This window comes from Pyrus communis, chromosome 6, assembly GCF_963583255.1.
Source record: "Pyrus communis chromosome 6, drPyrComm1.1, whole genome shotgun sequence".
Lineage (NCBI taxonomy): Eukaryota > Viridiplantae > Streptophyta > Magnoliopsida > Rosales > Rosaceae > Pyrus > Pyrus communis.
Window position 1 is genome coordinate 26,607,743 of NC_084808.1, and position 24,388 is coordinate 26,632,130.

General features: G+C 39.6%; 2 protein-coding genes across 2 annotated transcripts; both read left to right on the forward strand.

Annotated features, from left to right (window-relative positions):
- The first annotated feature begins 4,878 nt into the window (after window positions 1–4,878).
- Window positions 4,879–7,083, forward strand: LOC137736337 (uncharacterized). The gene is made up of 2 exons (XM_068475622.1): window positions 4,879–6,261; window positions 6,589–7,083. Exons 1-2 carry the CDS (start codon window positions 4,879–4,881, stop codon window positions 7,081–7,083), a joined length of 1,878 nt encoding a protein of 625 aa, XP_068331723.1.
- A 7,127-nt stretch (window positions 7,084–14,210) lies between these two features.
- Window positions 14,211–16,573, forward strand: LOC137736472 (rhamnogalacturonan I rhamnosyltransferase 1-like). Its single transcript, XM_068475736.1, has 7 exons — window positions 14,211–14,252; window positions 14,342–14,430; window positions 14,826–14,991; window positions 15,085–15,374; window positions 15,632–15,836; window positions 15,917–16,074; window positions 16,179–16,573. Exons 1-7 carry the CDS (start codon window positions 14,211–14,213, stop codon window positions 16,405–16,407), a joined length of 1,179 nt encoding a protein of 392 aa, XP_068331837.1. The 3' UTR covers window positions 16,408–16,573.
- Window positions 16,574–24,388: the final 7,815 nt, after the last annotated feature.

Consider the following 24,388-nt stretch of genomic DNA (forward strand, 5'->3'; position numbering starts at 1 on the left):
ACTCGTACGAAATATTCTGAGGGTTTAAAACATTCACATGTATATTTTTCCAACTCCAAATGATCATAAGACTATCTTGATCTCAATATGCATCCGCACAAAAAGCTGAAAAAGTGTGCATATTTTCGTTCTTTAAATGTGCTCAACTTAGGCTGACAGAGCTTGTATTTGCCTACATATTGCTACACGACCTGAACAAATCCCCGATCACGCACAAGTTAGTAAGCCAAAACCGAGCCACTGACTTACGCATAATCATCACTAATCAGCGTTGTTGGCTGTTTTCTCTCCTCGTGTGAGAGTGCTTCCTCTCTCCTGGTGTGAGAGTGCTTCCTCCTTCGTGAGTTCCGCCACTGTGCGTGTGGTTACGGATTATTTCGATCTCTGTTATGTGCTTTTCAGGTCAAGATCGTGGGCTTTGATCTACTGGGTGGTGGGCAACTGAGTCTCTGGAAGCAGGAAGGTTGGTGGAGAGATGGCCTAGGGTGACGGATCGGGATTGGGGCTTTTCAACCTAGGTCGATCTACCCCACGAAGGATGCAGGGGATGTTGCGCTGATCTGATTGGGGGGTTGGCTTCTGTCAGTTTGGATCTGTAGGATCTGTGCGTTTTGGGGCTTCACCTGTGGTGATTTTTATATGGGGCAGTGGGTTTCTATCATACGGGTAGGTAGTAGAGGGGGGTGATGTAAGGGTTTAGGGTGACGGCAAGGGGTGGGGCTTCTCAATTTTAGGGTGACTCTCTCTTCGTGGGGGACTGGGGTGTGTTGGGGTTTATCAATTTAGGGAGACTCTCTCTTCGGGGGGTGCTGGGGTGGGCGTTGTGGATGGGTTGGAGATTATAAAGTCTTCTGTCTAGGTTGTGGGGATGGGTCTGTAGGTGGAATGGGGTGGGGTTTCAAATTCTGATAAACTTCCGTCTCGAGGGTGGTGGGGATTGCTGGGGTGACCCGAGTAAAGAATGTTTTGGGTGATCCATTTGAGGGTGTGTGTGTGTGTGTATGTATGAGTGGGTGGCTTCGTTGGATGTTGGGGGCTAAAAAGAGTGCTGGGTTTTCTGTTTTGCCCATTATCATCGAGTTGTATTGCTTCAGCTGGTCTCTCACAGCTCCGTTTCCGCCTGAGTTGATACCCTTGAAACAATAAAAATCATCACCGATCAAGGTTCTGTCTCGACTGTGGCCTCTTAATTGTTGTTTTCATCTGGCTGTTTCCAGCTGGGTTTGCACCCTTCAAATCCTAGATACCAAAGGTCTGATCAGTTCTCTGAAGCTTGGGTTTGATTATGTTCGGCTTCGTTCTGCTCCTCGCCTTCCTGTTCACAAGGTTAGTTTTTCCCAGCTTTGATTCACAAGATTCGCCTTCCTGCTTAATTGTCTAAGCCTCTGAGAGAAGAATGAGGCTGATGGATGAGTAGGTTCGGTCGAAAGGTAATACAATGCTTTTGAGACTTTTGATGCCATTGCTCTTTTGAGACCTGTGATTATAGCAGGGGGGATAATTCCGATCCACTTTGGTTGGGGGGTGGGGGTGTCAGCGAGTGGGAGGAGTGGCGTACCAGCTTTTAGTTTGGTTGATTGGTTGCTTTTATGAGGATTCTATCGATGTGTTGACTATGTGGCAGAGTTGAAGAAAGAAATCAGCTGATATCTGGGGGGCTTATAAGGGTGGTCTGAGGTTGTTTACAGAAAGTACAGGTTTTTCTACGTCTCAGGTTGGGAGTGTGGGGCAGCGGTGTTACAGTGTGATGGCGACTAGTGGGGTGGAGGAACTGGTGGTTCAACTGAACCAAACACTGGAGTTATCCACTATGGAGCAGGGAGTTAAATTGGTTGGGAAGGTTTTTACGCTGAAACCAGTGAACAAATGGGGAGTCAAGAATATTCTTAGAGCGGCTTGGAAAGAATTGGGTGAGGTGGAAATAAAATGGGTAAGGGAGAATGTCTTTATTATATCGGTCAAAGATGAACATGTGGCTTCAAAGATCATTGAGCAGGTCCCCTGGGCAGTGATGAAGAAGGTATTCTCGGTCGTGAAATGGCCTCCGGAGCTCGCCTTAGAGGAGCTGGAGTTGAATGCTGTTCCATTTTGGATTCAAATAAGGGGAATTCCGCTAGGCTTAGCATCTGTTGAGAATGTTCGGCGTGTAATCAAAGAAGTTGGGGAATTTATAGCCATGGAGGATCCCGGACACGCTCGTGGTTTTGTCCGAGTAAGAATCTCAGTTGATACGGAGAAGCCTTTATTTAAGGGATGCTGGATTCGAAGGGAGTCAAATAAGGAAACCTGGGTGGAATTTCGGTATGAACGGCTTCAAGATTTCTGCTACAAGTGTGGACGGATTGGGCATATCAATACAGAATGCTCCGCTGAGATGTCTGGAGAATGGGAGGTAGCATATGGAGAGTGGATTAAGGCGCCGCCGATAAGAGAGGTGGTGATACCAAAGAGAGTGGAGTGTGTGGGCAGGGGGGAACGCCGGCAGGCCGGGGCGGTGCGCGGACCGGGCTTCACGTCTGCACATAATCAAGATAGATTACGGATGTCAAACTTACAAAGAAGGGAGCGCAATCAAACCATTTAGACTGGGGGAGCATCTAAGAGTCGTGGCACAGATAAAAAAAAATGGCGTAGAAGAATGCGGGGGGAGGGAGAGGATTCGTCTTCCTGCTCTGAAATGGAAAGCATCAAAACAGTTGGTGAAGGACAATCGGGCGATGTCCAGGAGGGCAATGATACTCTGTCCGTCCAGGGTAATGACCCACTCTGGAGCAGTAAAAGATGTGGGGAAGCACAGGATTTGATGCTAACTCAAGCTCCACAGAAGAAACTAAAGGGCCCGGTTACGGAGGAGAACTGCCAAGGTAGGGCGGCAGAGATAGGAAGGAAGTTAAACAGCAAGGATGGAGGGCTAACGATGGAAAGCGTGAACCGTACGACGGAGGAAAATAAGGAAGAAATAAGTGAGAATACTGGAAGACAGGATGTAATGGAAGGGGGGTCGGATTTCGATAAAGGTAGGATGGTGACACGGAAGGCGGGCAAGTGGGCTCGGGGCGGTGGCGGCTGGCCTTCAACAGCCGCAGGCCAGCCATGAGTTATATCTTCTGGAACTGTCGTGGGCTTGGGTCGGACACGACAGTCAGGGCTCTCCATGGGCTTATTCGAAAAAAGAGACCCTCTATGATCTTTTTATCGGAGACTAAGATGAAAGATCATAAAATTCTAGGGGTGAGAAGGAGATTGGGTTATGTTCATGGCTTTGATGTTTCGCCAGTTGGAGTTTCTGGAGGATTGAGCTTGTGGTGGGAGGACAATCTGGAGGTTAATATTATCTTTTCGTCCAAGAATATTATTGATGCTGTGATGAAAATTAAAGGGCAAATGCATTGGAGTCGGATTACGGGGGTGTACGGAACGCCGTATAGAGTTGAAAAAAATCTGTTTTGGGAATGGATGGTTAACCACTTTACCCCAACGGACATTCCTTGGATTTGTGGCGGGGATTTCAACGAATTCCTGTGGGATCATGAGAAGTCTGGTGGAGTTGAGGTTTTGTACAACAGGCCAAGGTTCTTAGAAGAGTTTCTGTCTTCCTCCCAGCTGATGGATTTGGGTTTCAATGGGCCGGCCTTTACGTGGAGAGGATTGAGAAAAAGGGATTGGGTGGAGGAGAGGTTAGACAGGGTCATGGCGAATGAAAAGTGGCAGCAACTCTGGCCGAACGCCCAAGTTATACATGAAACAGTTTTAGCATCAGACCACTGCCCAGTTAGTCTTATTTCTAATATTGAAGGGCAGAAAGGAAGGAAGATATTTAGGTTTGAGGCGTATTGGGTCTCAGAGGAAGAGTGTAAGAATTTGGTGGAACAGTGCTGGGATAGGCGGCATAATGGCAGCCCTGTGAATAGGTGGGTGAGATCTTTAAACGATTGCCGTTATCGTTTAAGCAGGTGGAATCGCAATAAGTTTATGGGGCGAGGGAACAGGATCCATGATCTTCTTTCCCAGTTAGATTTGCTCCAGCGGGAATGGGGTCCAAACTATGATGAGATAAGGGAGATTTCTCGGCGGATTGATGAATTAAGACTCCAAGAGGAGAGTTATTGGTGCCAGCGATCGAGGGTAAAATGGTTGAGGGAGGGGGATGCCAACACTCAGTTTTTTCACTCTTCAACCCTTCAGAGGCGAAGAAGAAATAAGATAGTGAAGCTTAGGGATGAGAATGGGAACTGGGTGGAGAATCCGGCTAAGGTGCGCCAATTGGTGGATAATCACTTCACTTCAGTTTTTAGCTCGGCAGGGGATCGTAACTGGGGGTCGCTGCTAGATTGCATGAATCCCTCGGTCTCGCCAGAAATGAATGAGGCGCTAATTGCACCAGTCACGGAGGAGGAGATAAAGGCGGCGGCTGGGAATATGGGAGGGCTTAAGGCTCCTGGCCCCGACGGTTTCCAGGGGATCTTTTATCAGACATACTGGGAGATTGTGAGGGAGGGTGTTTCGGCTTTGGTTAGAGATTTGATTCAGGATGCTGCGGGTTCGAGTTTGATAAATCAGACTCATGTGGTGCTGATTCCCAAAGTCCCGAACCCGGAAGTTGTGTCGCAATTCAGGCCGATTAGCCTGTGCAACTACTCGTACAAAATTCTGTCAAAGATTCTTGCTAACCGGTTGAAGGTATTGTTACCCAAAATCATCTCTCCTTCTCAGAATGCTTTTGTGGCGGGTAGACAAATTCAGGATTGTATTGGCATAGCCCATGAGATGTTTCATTATCTGAAGGGAAGGAAAGCTCGGAATAGATTTGAAATGGGGATTAAACTTGATATGCAGAAGGCGTATGATAGGGTTGAATGAGATTTTTTGGATGCGGTAATGGAAAGAATGGGTTTTTGCAGTAGCTGGAGATCGCTAATTAATGGGTGTATTTCATCTGTGAAGTTCGTTGTTCTCCTAAATGGGCAGGCTGGGAAGTCTTTTGCTCCCTCGCGGGGTCTCCGACAGGGGGATCCTCTTTCTCCTTATTTATTTATTTTGATGGGGGAAGTTCTATCCAAGCTGATTCAGGGTGCGGTTGACCAAGGTAGATTGGAAGGTGTTAAGATGGGTGGTTCCGGACCAGTGATTTCTCACCTCTTCTTTGCGGATGATACCCTTCTGTTTTTGCGGGCTGATATGAAAAACTGCCGGAATTTGAGACATCTGCTGGACAATTTCTGTGTCGCGTCGGGGCAGAAGGTCAATTTGGAGAAATCCAGTGTATTTTTTGGGGCTAATGTTCCGAAGGTGAATGCTAATCAGATGGGGAACGCCCTTGGTATGAAGGTTGTAATCAATCCGGGAACATATTTGGGGGTCCCTACCATATGGGGTCGGTCGAAAAAGGGTGGTCTTGCTTATGTGAAAGGAAGAGTTATGGAAAAGCTTCAAGGGTGGAAACAAAATACTTTGTCCCGTGCCGGTAAAGAGGTTTTAATTAAGGCTGTTATCCAAGCTATCCCGGCATACCCAATGTGCATTTTCAAATTCCCAGCCGCTGTTTGTAAGGAATTGGATGCGCTGGTGACTGGGTTTTGGTGGGGATGCAAGGAGGGAGCCCACAAGATTCACTGGGTTTCAAAGGAGGTTTTGGGTTTGCCAAAAGACATGGGTGGTTTAGGCTTCAGAAATTTTCAGGATTTTAATGATGCTCTGCTTGCTAAACAGTGCTGGCGCTTAATCACGGAACCGGATTCGCTGTGGGCTAAGGTGATTAAGGCTCGGTATTTTCCACATAGCTCAATCTGGGATGCGAAGAAGGGTGGGAGGGCCTCTTGGGCGTGGAGCAGCCTCATCTGTGGCAGGGACTTGATTAGGGAGGGCTCCCATTGGCAGATTTTGGGTGGTCAGGAGGTGCGGGTGTGGCAGGATAGGTGGCTTCCATCCTTGCCCCTTGGACACCCGGTGCCGGTTGGCCAGGTTACGGTTACTCCCAGTTTAAGGGTCAGTGCACTTATCTGTCCGGAGTCGGGGCGGTGGAATATTAACTTTTTACAGCCTTTCATATCGGGGGAGGCTATGCAGGCTATTGAGGCGACGCCTCTTGGAGATTTAAGTCGTAAAGATAGGCTTATCTGGGATATGAGTAAGAACGGCTCTTATTCGGTCAAGTCGGGATACAGATGGATGCAAGGAAGATCGCTGGCGAGAAGGGATTTGCGTCGGCCTTCTGTTCGTGGGGTTCCCAAAGCGTTTTGGAAGGGGATTTGGAAGCTGGAGGTGCCCCCCAAGTTGCGGCATTTCTTGTGGCTTTCTGTTCACAATTGTCTTCCTACTCGGGATGCACTGTTCCGACGAAGGTCCTCTCAAACCTCTAATTGTCCTATTTGCTGCTGCCATGATGAAACTATTGAGCACATTTTCCTTTCCTGCTCTTGGGTTGAGCCAATCTGGTTTTGAGGGGCTTTGGGTTATAAAATGGATCGTCTTTCTCTTCCTTCTTGGTCGGACTGGCTTCAGGGGGTTTTCTCTCCGAATTTTTGCAACTCTGGAGATATAATGTGGAGACAATCTTATATTGTTTTTACCTGTTGGTGCATATGAAAGGCTCGCTGTGATTTTATTTTCAAAGGGGTGCCCATTAACCCGTTAAAGGTCCTGGCTGATGTCTCTGCGGCGGTGAGCTCGTTTTTTGGTGCAATGGCAAAGGCTGGGGATAGTGGAATGGGTGTCGGCAGGAGGAACTCTCAGGTTACGAGATGGTGTGCTCCGGCCTACCCTTTTGTGAAGATTAATGTGGATGCTAGCTGGTCCAAGGCTTCAAAGATGGGTTTTGCTGGATTAATTGTGAGGGACATGGAGAATAAGTTCGTGGCTGCTGCGCGGCATCCTATTACTGCTCCTTCTGCTGCAGCAGCGGAGGCTTATGCGTTGTTGCACGGGTGCAGACTAGGTGCAGAGCTGGGTGTAAGGTATGTAATTCTGGAATCCGACTCTCTGGATGCGATTAAATGTCTGTCTAGCTCGCTGTCAATGGGTAGTTGGGAGGCATACCCGGTGCTGGCTAGGGTTAAACAGTTGGGGGGGGGGGGATTTCATTGATTGTCGATGGTCTTGGGTGCCACGGTCTGCTAATGGCGTGGCTCACAAGATTGCATCGATTGGTTTTACGGAGATGAGTGATGTCGTTTGGGTCGTTAGGCCCCCATCTTCGTTGGTCTATGTATTGAACAATGACGGATTACCTTGCCCTCATTAATGGGTTATGGTGGTGCTGGGGGTGACGCCTCTACTTGGTGGAGGGGTCGTTGTGGTTTATCCCTTGACACTGCTTGGTATTGTTATGTTGTTTGCCTCTCTGTAGGCTTTTTTATGATATGGATCTTGGTTTCAAAACAAAAAAAAAAAAAATCATCACTAATCAGCCCATAATTTACTAGGTGGGCTTTAGACTTTGGTATATGTTGTAGCTACTAACACCTTGTGTATGGCCCATTTTTTTCTAATCATCATTTAACAATTTGTTTAAAAGTACTTTTAAAATGACTAAAAAATTTTTGGTAAAAATATTTTTGAAACTAATCCTTTGTCATCAAATGGACAATGGAAAAGCACTTTAAATGCTTTTAGTAAGAAGCATATATCTAGTGCTTATTCCAAAAAAACATTTAAAATGTTTTTGGAATCCAAAATCAATTTCTCCAAAAACGTTTTAGTCATTTAAAAGCACTTCCAAACGAGCCATAATTTAGAGTAGTTATGTGTACATCCAGTTTACGTCATAAGTTAGCCTTTGAAAGAAAATAAATCTAGGTTACCTTGTCCTTATAGACTTAAGGCTAGTTTGAAACTATTTTTAAAATGGCCGAAAACGTTTTTGTGAAAATGTTTTTGTGAAAATGTTTTTGGAACCAATCTATAAGAATTTCTTGTGAGAAGTACTTTAAGTGCTTTTGAAACCCCAAAATTTTTTATTTTTTCTAAAAGCGGTTTTAGTCATTTTAAAAGCTTTCAAACGAGCCATTAGATTTGCTTCTTTACCACCTTACCACCTTTGTTTGTTGAGAATCATAGCAATCACCTTTGTTTGTTAAGTTCTAATTCAGTATAAGCTTGACTAAATTGATTCCGAGTGGAAGTTCCAACCAACGATGGTAGATTAGATTGTGACGTTTGTCTGGACACCCAGTCTGGAAATACTTGTAAATTCAATATCTTGGGAACTAAATCTGTTTAGGTAGCAGTAGCAGTCAAACATGTATCTGCAGAATTCCTCAGGAAATTAAGATTATACTGGACTCAGAAGTCAACGTACTTCTGTAAACTAAAGTAAAAATGTGTGGAAACACTAGCTTACTCGTTTTGAGTCAATTCTGCATGATTAAATCTACTGTAATGTATATATTTTATTCTTTTTGAGCGGGAAATTGGGTAACAAGTTGAGATAAGAACGCAATTTTAGCCTGATAACTTTTTTTCGTTGATGAAAAGGACCCCAACAACACTGAAAGTACTTATATATATGCTATTTTAGGGTCGTCCGTTTGGAAATGTTTATCTACGATGTGCTTCTCCTTACAAACGCTTTGTAATAAGTACGTCAAATTTCTAATACAAATTCAAGTGATTTTGAGAGTTATACCAAAACGCTTTTCTTCGAACAACACTATTATAGTGAGAATATGCTGTATCATTGAATGAGTCAGTTGCCATTAAACGATCGAGTTTGTAATTCATGAAAGTTGAATTTAAAATCGTTTCCTTATTACATAACCATAATCCTTCGGTCATATTTTAAAGGGATACTTTGGATGCGGTTCTTACCTACCAATGTTCTTTGACTGAAGTCTTTGTGATTTTTAGTTTTTAATTGAAGTCCCTGATATTAATGTAATAATATATTTTTATGTAGGTTATTATATTTTTAAATTAAAATGAAATTTGTAGTTATTTATATTAATGAGATTTTAAATAAAACTCATAATATATGGGATTAAAAATATTAAAGATAAATTATACTCTCCTATATATTGTGTATATATATCTATATATGGGTACTGTGACATCCCACATCATCCAGGGAAGTGATTTTTATATGTATTCTCATCCGTACCTAGCACGAGGCCTTTTGGGAGCTCACTGGCTTCGAGTTCCATGGAAACTCCAAAGTTAAGCGAGTAGCGCGTGAGAGTGTGATGGGGGCCCAAAGCCGACAATATCATGCTACGGTAGTGGAGCGGGCTCAGGAAGTGGTCCCCCCCCCCCGGGGCGAGATGTGACAATTTGGTATCAGAGCCTAACCCTGGTCGTGATGTGCCAACAAGGACGTCGAGTCCCTAAGGGGGGTGGATTGTGACATCCCACATCGCCCAGGGGAGTGATCTTTATATGTATATTCTCATCCCTACCTAGCACGAGGCCTTTTGGGAGCTCACTGGCTTCGGGTTCCATGGGAACTCCGAAGTTAAGCGAGTAGCGCGCGAGAGCACTCTCAGGATGGGTGACCCATCGGGAAGTTCTCGTGTAAGTTCTTAGAAACAAAACCGTGAGGGTGTACTGGGGGGCCCAAAGCAGACAATATCATGCTACGGTGGTGGAGCGGGCCCGAGAAGTGGTCCCTCTGGGGCCAGGATGTGATAGGTACGTTCATCAAAACTAACCAAAAAATTATTGTACCAAAGCATGGGTACATTTTTCAAAAACCAAAAAAAATAAAAGATAATAGGCTTAATAACATTATTAAATTTCTTCTATTAAACTTGACGTAGATACATTCTCAAATCAACGAAATAGAATGTACCCATATAAGTTTAAAAAATGGATTAGAGAAAAGATTGAATGAATTTTATTTAAAAAATGGGTACATTTTATATTAAAAAAGGGTACATTTTTCATATAACAAATTGGTATATTTAAGAATGGGTACATATAAGATTAAAAATTTGAACTTTTAATGGGTACAAATTCTATTTTTTATTTTTTATATTTTGGAAATGTTTGAATTAAAAATTAATTATGATTTTAATAAGGGTGTGAGTATTAAAACTCTAAATCAATTACTAATTTTTATTATAAAAATTATGTAACTCACATGTAATTCATTAATATATTAATGCTAGAAACTTTGATCAAAATCTAAAAATTGATAAGGTCTTAATCAATAAACATTAAAACTAAGTACCTGATACTAATTTTCTATTTTTTAAATCTCGATATGCAACATGAAGGTTGATGCACCCTCGTCTGCATGGATGTTGATCCACATGAACAGTACACGATAACAAAGATGATGACCCAACACGGCCTAAAAGAACGGGCTCTGAACAAGAAAACAAGCAGTAAAAGTCCCAGTTGTTTCGACCAAAAAAAAAAGTCCTTGTTGTTCTGTCCATCTCTAACTCTGACCCTTAAAAATTCCAAATCCATGTGCGCTCACCACCTACCGGAAACTCGATATGCACCCTCGTGGACGGTGACACTGGCCAACCAATCAGATGGCGCCACTGGTTTGATGAAACATGAGAATCTTTGGGTGTTATGTGGCAAGGTGCAATCGACAAGGATTTGTCCACTGTATTTATTTAGGAATCCGGATTCTCGTCAGATCTTCTTTGTGAGCATTATGGGGATCTGTGAATTGTGTATATTCATTGTACATTATAGGATCAGAAATCATTTTAAATATTTTTATTTAAAATTAACACACAAATAGTATCTCAAAAAATGATTGCACGATATACAATGAACAAACATAATTCACGGATTCCTAGGACCCTCACAAAAAAATCCAAAGAGGATCATGTTGGTTTGTTTAGGGTAAGTATATGCTAATCCAATGTATCCGGTCGGTGGGCAAACGGGTGTGGCTCAGCGATTGGGTAGAATTGTTCAATACAACAAAACCGTAGTAGAAAACGCCATTAAAACGGTAGTAGAGAGCATGATGCCGCATAATATCACCACTTGTAATAAAAATAGAAACAAAAAGTAAAAAATAAGATGAAAATTGTACTTAAAAAAAGCAGGTGGCTAGGATAATATCGACAAGTCGGATTTTAAAGTAATTATCAGTTTCGTTTTCTCCATCACGTGTGTAGACTGCAGTCTTTGGGGATTTGGATTGATTGAGAAGGAGAGGAATTTTGTAACGGAGCCCCATGTGGCAGCCCTACCTATCTTAATCTTCTTAATTAATTAATTAATATTGTAATCGAGCCATATGGCTAATTGTTACGATTGGTCAGGTTTGAAGTTCAATTTTTACGAAAAACGAATTTGAATCACGTTATGAGGTTAAGTTCATCTTTTTTTTTTAGCATAAAAATATCATTTATTCAAAAAACAGAAAGAAAAAAAAAGATTGTTATGGATGAAGTGTCATATTTACTTTATTTAAATTTATAGTTTAATGTTGCTCTAATATCACCGTCCTTGCTCTCCTCCAAAACCGAAAACGTAATTTACGCTCTCTTTTTTTTTTTTAATATTAAAATCTTTGTCGTTATCCAGTTAACAAGATGATAAAATCATGGATTCCGTCCCATTATGAAGATGATGTAAACCAAATAAAGTGATGAAATGTTCATTCAATTCGAATTGAAGAAATTATGAATCGGTAAGAGATAAGATTGACGTAGTACGAAACTAAATGATTTTAAATGTAAATCATTGAAAAACCTAAAGTCTGGAATTTACAAGTTTTTTAAAGAAATCCCACAAGTTTTATTTGATTAATTGATGAAAGATGATTACAATGAAGCAATTAATGACTTAAATAAACGGATTACAACTCCCTTAGAATAACTCAAAGCGAACGACAAACGAAAGGTCTAATTTTTATTATATAAATTAACACGTAGTTTGGAAGTCTAAACGGTCTCAGATTGCTAAAATCTATCTTATGTCACAACAAATTAGTGAGTTTGAACCGTGTCATCGTTCTCTTTCTGAAGATGTATTATGGGCCTAAATCGGAACTCGGACGCCAAATTTGCAAATTCCCGTTACGTCTTTTTGTCTTCCAACGGTCTATTTCCTCTTCAATCCACTTAGCTATTTATTCCACAACAAAGATGAGAATGAATCATCACGAACTAAACAATTTTCTTTCCTGTCTGTGAGAACGAGTGAAAGGCTGTTTAATGTCTTCAACAACAAAAATATGGCATGGCTTACCTACAAAATTGTAATGCGCGATGAACAATGTAATAAACTAGAAAAATTTATCAATTGGGAGCAGTTTGAGCACTTGATGTAAAGGTGCTTCAAATTTAAGAAAAAAAATATCAATAGACGCTAGTCACTAATAAATATAAATAATATGAAATGAAAACTAAATTAGCTAAATACATCAATCATGTGAAACTCATACACTATTTTCTTTTAATTTTTATTTATTTTGTTACTTCAAGAAAATTGACTGTCAAATTATATATATATATATATATATATATATATATATATATATATCACATGTGACATGTGTACGAGGCACAACTCTCTGTAGCCATGCAATCACATTCTCAGTTTCGTCAAGCAAACTAAATCCACCACATTTCCTTTTCAGTCTTAAATAACAGAATTAGTGTTATTATCGTTAAATAATTAATACATTTGGGCCCAATACATCTATCGGTGTCTTTAATAAACCTGGCATTTGCTGTGAATTTCATAAGTAATTGGCTTGTAAACTTTTAAGGTTTGCTTTGTATTAATCATTAACTTGACGTAAGTGGTACCAAAGATTTCCAAGATTCGGATTGTAATTAAAGATTAAAACCTATCATCCATCTAGTTCACAATCATTTAATTTATTTTCTGAAAAGCACAATCATATATTTATTACAGGATTGTGTAAGATTGTTTACTCACAAACGCTTTGAAAATTTTAATCGGATCTATATCTTTCTGCTTTTATTTTGATATTCTTAATTACTTTGAATGGTGTAACTACAAAAGGTGCGTCAAAATTAATCAAAGTGTGTTTGTCCAAAACATTCAAAAATGGGGAAAGGTGTTATAATAGAACTTCACCTTTTTATTTTTTCAGACATGTCATAACTTTGAGGTGACGGTCACACTGTCATGTAGTATTATTACTTTATGAGTTTATAATATGAGTGCATGACCAACATGTTTGATGTTTCATGGACTTAAGATGAAAAAATAAAAATAGATATGAGTTATAATTTAAATAAAGTGATAACACCATGTAGCCTCAATGCGTCACACCAAAAAATATCTAAGATAAATTCTACAACACAATGGCTCTCACCTTGTACAAATTGTTTGATAAAAAAAATAGTTAGATTCATTTAAAGATCAGTTTTTCCTATCAATATTATGACTCGATGCATATTAATTTTGTGAAAATATGCTTGTCTAACAGTTATTAGTATGAAATTGTAATTGCCTTGCATTAATTTTGTTGCAAATGAATGGTTGATGCGTGACTCTCTCTCTTTCCTTTCATGCCTAACGGTAATGAATTAATACAACTCTCAATGTTTATGAATGATGAGAGTGCATGAGCTTCCTTTAAAAGCAACAATGTATCTCCATTGTTAGCTCGTGGCTCCTCAGGCCAGCTTTGTTATACAAAAAGCTGGTCGGAAAAAAACCGCCTCAAAATTTCCAATTTTTTTTTAATATTTGCTGTCAATGCAAGATCTAGTTCATAAATATAGTTGAAGAAGTATTGTGGAGATGGAAAAAACTAAAGGTGGTGTCGAAGAGTCTGAATTTGGGGAAGCCAAGGTGAAGCAACATAAGATGGAACAATATTTGAAGTACTTTGGAGGAATCAAAGTGGACAAATTGATAGGAGGATCCAACTTCAAAGGCGAGATCATTGCGCAGTCACGGTTATGCAGACTCAAATTGTTTGTTTTTACAGCCACAACCATGCTGATTCTCATCTGCGTCTGCGCGGTGCAGCTGAGCATGCTCAGCGATGTAACCCGGGTTTTGATGTTTCGCTCGAATTCTCAAACCATCACTCCACCACAAATTACTGGAACTGAAAGTGAGTGTCCGCAACTTTCTCATAAGGTTAATAATACTTGTTATTTATGCCAACGGTTAGTTTGATATACATTGTTGGCTTGCTTTTTGATAACTTAAGCTTTTTGGGCAAGTAGTTGTCTAACATGGTATCTTATAATTGTCAACATTTGGTTTGAAGACTTGTGTTCATTTTTGCAGGGAATTTTGAGAATAATGGATATCTGATGGTCTCATCCAATGGAGGATTGAATCAAATGCGGGTTGGTGTAAGTACTTTTCTACTTATATTTTATTCTTAATTTGCATTAATCTTCTTGAAAATTCAAGTAATGCTTTTAAAAATCTTACACTGCAGATTTGTGACATGGTAGCTATTGCAAGTTTTTTGAATGTCACGCTTATAGTTCCTGAGTTGGACAATGCCTCCTTTTGGAATGATCGCAGGTTAGTCAAATTACAACTCTCTCTCCCTATGTCTTTCACTTAAACTTGAGTAGGGTGCCTTGTCAAACCACCATTACAAAAGCATAAGATCTTGCCCTTTGGTTATCTTCCAACTCAACTCTGGTCCCACTCGGTATAAAAGATGCTTGAGTTAGAACAAATTTTAGAGTTTGCCTGTTAGACCACATGGTTGTGCGATCACACGCAATTAAAGAGGGTCGTCTATATTTTCTTTTCTCCCGTCCCTACCCATGATACCATCCGATTCTCTCAATAACCGTATATGGTCGGTCAGACAAATGTTTTTCTCCCTAGTCACTAGTGAGGCAACCCCAGCCAAGTACCTTCATTAACAATAAATTAAATCTGACAGAGTTGAATACTTAATTTTGCAGTCGATTTGAAGATATATTTGATGTGGATTACTTCATTGCATCTCTGAGAGATGAAGTCAGGATACTAAAAGCTCTGCCTGATAAGCAGAAAAGAAGAGTAGAGATAGCTACCCTCTATTCCATGGCTCCTGTTAGCTGGGCCAACATGAAATATTACTACGAACTGGTAGTCAAGATTAATTCCTTAACCATCGCCCTTGTGTTATACTATTAATGTTAATTATCACTAATCTTTTGTTAATACTTGATTCGTACGCAGATTCTTCCCCGCATAAAGAAGTATGAAGTGCTGCATTTCACTCAGACCAATGCCAGGCTTGCGAATAATGGGATCCCGAACGAGGTTCAGAAACTGCGGTGCAAAGCGAATTACAGAGCTCTAAGATTCACTCCTCCTATTGAGGAACTGGGAAAGAAGATTGTTAGGATTCTGAGGGAAAAGGGTCCATTCCTAGTTCTTCATCTGAGATATGAAATGGACATGTTGGCATCTTCTGGTTGTACGGAAGGTTGCAATGCCAAAGAAATTGAAGAATTAACAAATATGAGGTTAGAGTGAGAAGAAAATCTTTGGTAGGGCAGTATGATCACGTCATTCTTATGACATCTCTCAAAAGCATAGAGACAATGTGGGGTCTCGTGAAAACCCAAATGCGGGGATCGGCTCGTTTGTAAAAACTTCATAACGTGATCAGACCACCCTAAAGATTTTAAGATTTTCTCAATCTTAATTTTAGTTCCTTTTTAGTTGTTTCTTTTCATAAATTCAAATACGATTAACTTGTAGATGTTAATATATTAAACAGGTTTGCTTACCCTCGGTGGAAGCAGAAAATAATAGACTCTGTTAGGAAAAGAAGAGTTGGGGCGTGCCCTTTAACTCCTGAGGAAACTGCACTTGCACTGAGGGCTTTGGATATTGATCCTGGCATCCAAATTTATATCGCTGCCGGCGATATATACGGCGGAGAAAGAAGAATGGCGCCTCTGAGACTAGCTTTTCCCCATACGGTTAGTTGCTTGAACCTCAAGAAACAACTCAATTACAAGTATTATACCCATGTTTGACGCTTATTATCGTCTGCAAACAGGTTAAAAAGGAGACGTTGCTGGAATCCTCCGACCTCGAGCCCTTTAGGAACCATTCAAACCGAATGGCAGCATTGGATTATATGGTGTCACTGGAAAGCGACATCTTCATTCCTACTTATAAAGGAAACATGGCAATAACTGTTGCAGGCCATAGAAGGTATGTAACATACGTTACCAATATATTACTATGTTAATTTCTTTCTCAATGACATTTGATACATAATTATACATACATATGTGTGAGCGTGCGCGAGAGCGCAGGTACTTGGGATTCAGGATGACAATTCGGCTACACAGAAAGCTTCTGGTGGAATTGATACGCCAGTACAAAAATGGAAGTCTGAGCTGGGATGAATTTTCACAGGCAGTGAAAACAGGGCACGCTGATCGCATGGGAAGCCCAGCTCCAAGATTGGAGATGCCTGGCAAGCCTAAGGATGAAGAATATTTCTATAGCAATCCCCAGGAATGTTTGCCACAAATTGTTTAAAAACCAAAAGACCTGTGGTATAGCGGAGATAGACTTTGGTGAACATGTCTGATTAGTGTAGCTTTCACACCGTGAGACCAGTGTCAGACCAAAATATAAGAAGTATCATATTATTATAAAAGGTACCCACAAGTTGCTCAACGAATAACGTAGACACCCCTACCCAAAAATTGGGTAGTGTGGTTGGTATGTACCCTTAGATTCCACTTCCCTAGCCAGGATCACTAAATGTAAAATAACTATTCCTTTATTTATATTTTCTTTGAAATTTGAAGTAAACATTACAAGGAGAAGATTAGGGTTTTGTGATGTTCCACCATGCAGTCCATCGAGACTGAATGATCCTTGCCACTGATGCAAGCATGCCACTGTTTGCCCTAAACAAATAAGAATAGTGCTAGAAGACCAAAATTTTAAACTTAATTTGTAAATCAAATGACGTGTCACCAATAAGAAACAAGCACGTTAATCGATAATTAATAATTTAATTATCTACAACCACATCATTCGGTTTGTAAATTAGGTTTAAAAAAATTGATCTCTCTAGCATTACCCAACAAATAATGCTTGAGACACGAACTAACAACTTTATTACCACGAAATGGCACCTGAATGGCTCCAATTGATACGTTCGAAACAATTATGTACGATAAAACTAAAATATGGGTGACGGCATCTCCTAACACGGGTTCCTTCCTCAAAAAATCTATAACTGAGGGAAATTGTTCTCAACATGTGTTCAATGAAATATGTAAAGGAAAAAACCAAAGCACTGCATGTACACTAACCAGAAGATGGACACTAAGACATCCCAAAGCAGAATAAAGGAGTAAAAATATGGGTGACGGCGGAGAAGAAGGAGACTCCACACTAGTTTTATGTCTTGAGGCGCTTATGAGCTTGATCGGAGTCCTCTCCACAGCCAGCGTCCCTAAAATGCGCCATCGTCTGATTGCTTGAATGGGGATTCTCATTATCCTGGAAAGCAACAAAAATTTTGAGACTTTATCTTTCCTGTCTGTGAGAACGAGTGAAAAACCTTAGCACAGTCCCTTGTAGCGTAACTATACAGGTTGACAAATCCATAGGAATGGATGGAAAGAGTGTAACTATACAGGTTTACAAATCCATAGGAATGGATGGAAAGAGTGTTGTAACTTGAAATAAACAGACCCGCATGGTTTAGAAAGATGGTTAACGGAGAGAGTGGTCAGGCAGTGGAAAGAAAAGCAAATAAATGGAACCACTTATACCACCCAGGTCATCAATACCCAACATATACTTTAGAAGCAGGTGTTCCAGAGGACAGCCCTCGGTTCGCACGATTCCCAAGATCAATCTGCACTGAGATACTAGCCTGCGACAGATCAACACCTGCAGTCTGCAGCACCTGGCTCGGAGAGTATAATAACCTGTTCATAAATTGGGCAGTTAGAACTCAGAAGCAAAGAAACTGATCGAGAAAATGCATGACGTACACTGTATCACTATGATAATATACAAACAACTTAAGCAAATGTGATCAATAATAAGGTCCGGAGTCACAATAGTTAATGGACATATTAAAAAAAAAAGGTACATTTTTCATATAATAAATTGGTATATTTAAGAATGGGTAGATATAAGATTAAAAAATAGAAATTTTTTTTATAAAAATTTAATGGGTACAAATTCTATTTTTTATTTTTTTTATTTTGGAAATGTTTAAATTAAAAATTAATTAGGATTTTAATAAGGGTGTGAGTATTAAAATTCTAAATCAATTACTATAACTTACATGTAATTCATTAACATATTAATGCTAGAAACTTTGATCAAAATCTAAAAATTAATAAGATTTTAATTAATGAACAGTAAAACTAGGAACCTGATACTAATTTTCTCTTTTTTAAATCTCGATATGCAACATGAAGGTTGATGCACCTCGGTCTGCATGGAGGTTGATCCACGTGAACAATACACGATAACAAAGATGACGACCCAACGTGGCCTAAAAGAACGGGCTCTGAACAACAAAACAAGCAGTAAAAGTCCCAGTTGTTTCGACAAAAAGTAATGTTATTTATACCATGTTTTTATATTATATTTTCATATTACCTTAGGTGGCATTTGATGCGGACAGTCACATCATTTGAATTAATCAGAATTTTAAATTTAGTTCATTATTTAATAGACTAATAATTAAGAAAATCTAGTTAATTAAATGATGATTATGGTATACGATGAGTCTTTCTCTTTCATTTCCTTGGGTTTTGCAAAATTTTCAAATGATGTGGATGTCCACATCAGATATCACCTAAGATTGTATAGAAATGTGATATAAAAATATGGCATGAATAACATTGCTCGTCGACAAATTGTTCTGCTCGTCTCTGACTTTGACCCTTAAAAATGCCAAATCCATTTGCGCTCACTGCCCATTGGAAACTCTATATGCACCCTCATAGATGGTGACATTGGCTAACCAATCAGACGGCGCCACTGGTTTGATGAAACAAGAGAATCTTTGGGTGTTACGTGGCATGATGCAATTGACTGGATTTGTCCACTATATTTGTTTAGGAATCTGGATCCTCATCGGATCCTCTTTGTAAGGATTTTGAGAATATGTGAATCATGTATGTTCATCGTACATTGTGCGGTCATAAATTATTTTAAATATTTTTATTTAAAATTAAACATAAACAGTACCTGACAAAAACTAATTGCATGTTATACGATGAACGGACACGATTCATGGATCTCTAGGATCCTTATTAATGGAATCTGGAGAGGATCCTGTTGGTTTGTTTAGGGTAGAGATACGCTAAGAGCAGTTCCACCAGGGAACATTTAGGCCGCCACCCAACCAATCCATTCCAGCCCAGCATATAGGTTAGCACCGAGCCTAAGCTGGTATCCAGGCCATCCCAGAATCGACAGAGGCATGGACTGGCTCATTTGACGCCATGCTGACGCCAGCGTGGCGTCGGAGGCAAAATCATCGACTCCGCGAATGACTCAGCGAGCAACCCGATGGTGATGTCCAACTCCTTTGGCCTCATCACCCAAACCCACGTCGACCCATATTCCAATTCATGGTAGTACCTGAAATCCTTGAGGAGTTTGAGTTGCTCGAGCTTTTCACTGCTCAGAAACTTACCTGTTCTAAGAGGGTATTTGAGAAATGACGAAGTTGTTGAAGTAGTAGTATTGGAATCAGTAGTGGTGGTGGTAGTGGAATTAGTAATAGTGGAATCAACAGCTGTGGTGGTGGCGGCGGCGATGGTGGTGGGAGAATGAGATGGGGAGGAGAAGGATTTGAAAGCGAAACAGTCTGATTTGGGGAAAGTAGAAAATGGGTACTTTGGGGGATTAGTTGAGGAGGTTGAGGAAGTAGAGGGAGTGAGGGGAAGGTTTTAGTGGGGGTTTGAAGTGGAGGGTGGAGGAGAAGAGATGGCAGTGGTGGTGGTGGTACTGCCGTGGAAAGCAGATGAGAAAGCAAAACAGTTGCTCAATGTTTACTTGCTTGCTCGTCAGAAATTAAAAATAAAATTATTATTATTTATTATTCTATAATAAAAAATAATAATATTTTTATAAAATTGACTAGGCTATTTTTTTTAGGGGTGGAGATGCATTTGACCTATTACTGTTCATTGGGGTATATCACTGTTCACTAAGTGGATTAAATGGGCTGGATGCTGGGGAGGTGGATTGTCTGCCCTCCCATTTCCATACTCTCTCCATGCCCTCTTGTGATGTGTGATCATGGTTAAGTCACGTTAATATTTTATATTAATTTTTTATAGAAATAATAAAGCAAAAAGTAATAGGAATATAAAATGTTGACGTGATTTAACCGTGATCACACAAACATGAGGGTATAAGGAGAGTATAAAAATGAAAAGGCAGACAATCTACCTCTTGGATGCTGGCGTATTTTTTTTAGGATGGACTTGCTCTAATCCAATGTATCCAGTCTGTGGGCAAACCGGTGTGGCTCTACGATATGGCTTGTTTATGGGCATCCACTTTCATTAGTTTGTCCGCCATCTGATTGGCAATGGATAGAGAAAATTTGTTCCATGAATGTGGACGAAAATGTTCTACGAATCTAAAGTATGGCAAGATATTATTATTTAACATTTTAGCATTCATAGCTTCTAAATCCAAAATTAAAAAATGGACATAATTTTCTTCAACCCCACGGTCCCCACGAAAGGTTTGTAGCACAACGTCCGTTTCGCATAAATAAAATATTGATTGATAGAGAAAAAAAAAAAAATAGTTTCACCTCATATCAAATTTCTTCTATCTATAAAATCTGGTATCTTCATCGAATATATAAACCCAGCAAATTCAATTGCAAAAAACCAAATTAATAAGCAATTCTTGAAGTAATCATATTTCATAATTTATCAACAGAAGACAGTCACTTAAACATGCATTACCAATACCTGGTGTATTAAGCATTCTATTAGACATGAACTTGTGTCGATTTTAAACTGTTGATACTTAAAATTAATATGTATCCGGTTAAATCAAGAATACTCCTATTTCTGATAACCGAGAAGACTTACAAAAGCATTTCAACGATTGGGTAGAATTGTTCAATACAACAAAATCGTCGTAGAAAACGGAATCGGATCCTCTCCGACACAAAGCCTTAGGATCCTCCTAACCTATTAACACGGGTTGTTGGATTTTGATCCAACGGCTAAAATTCTTATAACTTTTAGAGAGATCCCATGTTTGCAACCGTTGGATCAAAAGCCAACAACCCGTATTATTAGGTCAGAAGAATCCCAAAGATTTGTCTTGAAGAAGATCCAATTCCGTAGAAAACACCCTCTTAAAACGGTAGTAGAGAGCACGATGCTTCATAATATCACCACTTGTAATACAAAATAGAAACAAAAAATAAAAAATTAGATGAAAATTGTACTAAAAAAATGCAGCTGGCAAGGATAATATCGACAAGTCGGATTTTAAAGTAATTATTAGTTTCGTTGTCACCATCACGTGTGTCGACTGCAGTCTTTGGGGATTTGGATTGATTGAGAAGGAGAGGAATTTTGTAACGGAGCCCCATGTGCCGGCCCTACCTATCTTAAACTTCTTAATTCATTAATTAATATTGTAATCGAGCCATATGGCTAATTTTTATGAGTGTTCATTTAGGTATCGTTTGGTATGCAGACGGGACGAGACAGGACGGAACAGAACGGAGCGGGAGCAAAGATGCCCTCGGATGGAAACAAGGAGGAAGTAGAAGGAGACGGAGAGGTTATAATTTTGTGTTCCACGAATGTGGAACGAGTCGTTCCAGGGTGGTGAGGTGGAACGAAAATTCACCCAAATCTCGTCCCGTGGAACAGCTCGTTCCATCCGTTTAAGGCCCACCAAATGGTACCTTAGTATCACGATTTAATAGTATTTCTTTTCATTTGTAAATGAGAGGTTTTAGATTTATTATGAGATTAAGATCACCTTCTTCCTTTTTAGTATAGAAAATATTGTTTATTCAAAAAATAAAAATAAAAATAAAAATTGCTATGGGTGAAGTGTCCTATTTACTTTATTTAAATTTATAGTTTAATGTTGCTCTAATATCACCGTCCTTGCTCTCCTCCAAAACCGAAAACGTAATTTAGACTCTTTTTTAATATTAAAATCTTTGTCGTTATCTAGTCAACAAGATGATAAAATCGTGGATTCTGTTCCATTATGAAGATGATGTAAACTAAATAAAGTGATGACATGTTCATTTAATTCGAATTGAAGAAATTATGAATTGGTAAGAGATAAGATTGATGTAGTACGAAGTTAAATGATTTTAAATGTAAATATTGAAGAACCTAAAGTTTGGAATGTACAGTTTTTTTAAAGAAATCCAAATGAAGCAATTAATGACTTAAATAAACGGATTACAACTTCCTGAGTTTGAAAGCGAACAACAAAACGAAAGGTCTAATTTTTATTATAGATATTAACACGTAGTTTGGAAGCCTAAACGGTATCAGATTGCTAAAATCTATCTTATGTCACAACAAATTAGTGAGTTTGAACGTGACATCGTTCTCTTTCTGCGTATATATTATGAGCCCAAATCGGAACTCAGATGCCAAATTTGCAAATTCCCGTTGCGTCTTTTTGTCTTCCAACGGTCCATTTCCTTTTCAATCCACTCCGCTATTCTACATCAAAGATGAGAATGAATCATCACGAACTAAACAATTTTCCGTTAGTTGCTCGATATATCAATGAAAACGATGCTCATACTCATTTCATACAATTTCATTCGTTGTAAATAAATTTGAAAATATATTTGCATGCTCGTTAACTTTGAGGTCATATATCTCAATGAAGAATTTCCATACGAAACCAGGTTGGAAAGCGTATAACTAGACGCATAAGTGTAAAAATCAACACACACAAGTTCCATATATCTTTCGGAAACTGGTCCCAAATAGATTCTTTATAGATTTCGAACACACATTCTGTCTTACAGGTTCTTGCATGTTCAAGGCAGTTGTTATGCAACTTGGAATTGAAAGATCAATTGCATTGCATGTCATGGAAATTTTTGCTTGAGAAGTTGAGAGGTTAACCAAAAATGAGGGGACCTTCCACAGCTTGAAGGTGAAATCTGCTCATTTGCATGCAAAGTTTTATTCTCCATAAAGGAATCATAATTATTGGTCAATTTTTATTAATAAGTAGTAATTGACAAGGATTTTGGAAGAAGGTATTAAAATGGAATAGTATTCGACTTTATCTTCCCATTGACCTTTTTTTTTTCTTTTTTTTCTTTTTTTTTTTTTTTTTTCCTATGAAACGATAGCTGTTTTATATGCATCTTAAGAAAACTTACAAAGTTTAAATAGGGCAAATTCGATTAAATTTGAAGGATATTCAAACAAAAAGGACTCAAAACAAAAAAGGTAGTGCTATCTACATTTATTTTTACTTATTGCACACTCCTCTCAAATTTTGGCCTCGGATTGAGTAAGACTATCCAACAGAAAACAAGGCCAACTTGGCCAATCTACCAGCCACCTTATCGTAAATCTTTGAGTGTGACAAGCATGAGAACATATTTAGCACTCCAAAATGAAAATATGTTCTCCGTAGGTGAAATTTATTTGAACTTAATCATGTTTGTTTGATCAATGTTTCTCGCTCCAAAACTAAAGTTGCTCGAAGCATACTTCGGCACAACGGGCTTAAAAATCTCTAGCTTGGATTCAATTATTATTTTTAGGGTTTGTATGGTATTTTATTTCTTTATTTCTTTCGATTTATACCAATGTTAGCGAAAAAAAAAAACTAATTACTTCCTTCTGAAATTTGTTTCATACCCAATTTATAGAGTAATTTTATTGGGTTATTTTATGGAGATCATCTATTCAAACCACAATTGTCACATCCCCGCCCGGGAAGGAATCACTTCCCGGCTCCGCTCCACCACTGTAGCACGATATTGTCCGCTTTGGGCTTACCATTCCCTCACGGTTTTGTTTTTGGGAACTCACGAGCAACTTCCCAGTGGGTCACCCATCATGGGATTGCTCTAGCCCTCTTCTCGCTTAACTTCGGAGTTCTTACGGAACCCGAAGCCAGTGAGCTCCCAAAAGGCCTCGTACTAGGTAGAGATGGGAATATACATTTAAGGATCACTCCCTTGGGCGATGTGGGATGTTACAATCCACCCCCCCTTAGGGGCCCGACGTCCTCGTCAGCACATACGCGACCAGGGTTAGGCTCTGATACCAAATTATCACACCCCGGCCTGGGGCCGAATCACTTCCCCGCCCCGCTCCATCACCGTAGCACTATATTGTCCGCTTTGGGCTTACCATTCCCTCACGGTTTTGTTTTTGGGAACTCAAGAGCAACTTCCCAGTGGGTCACCCATCATGGGATTGCTTTAGCCCTCTTCTAGCTTAACTTCGGAATTCCTACGGAACCTGAAGCCAGTGAGCTCCTAAAAGGCCTC

What these genes read in the sequence shown, in the direction of transcription:
- LOC137736337 (XM_068475622.1), top strand. Translation starts at nt 4,879, where the DNA reads ATGGAAAGAATGGGTTTTTGCAGTAGCTGGAGATCGCTAATTAATGGG. An exon ending in AGGGGATTTGGAAGCTGGAG is followed by an intron (nt 6,262 to 6,588) that starts GTGCCCCCCAAG and finishes TGCATATGAAAG; the next exon opens with GCTCGCTGTGATTTTATTTT.
- LOC137736472 (XM_068475736.1), top strand. Translation starts at nt 14,211, where the DNA reads ATGGTCTCATCCAATGGAGGATTGAATCAAATGCGGGTTGGT. An exon ending in TCCTTTTGGAATGATCGCAG is followed by an intron (nt 14,431 to 14,825) that starts GTTAGTCAAATT and finishes TTAATTTTGCAG; the next exon opens with TCGATTTGAAGATATATTTG. An exon ending in GACTAGCTTTTCCCCATACG is followed by an intron (nt 15,837 to 15,916) that starts GTTAGTTGCTTG and finishes GTCTGCAAACAG; the next exon opens with GTTAAAAAGGAGACGTTGCT.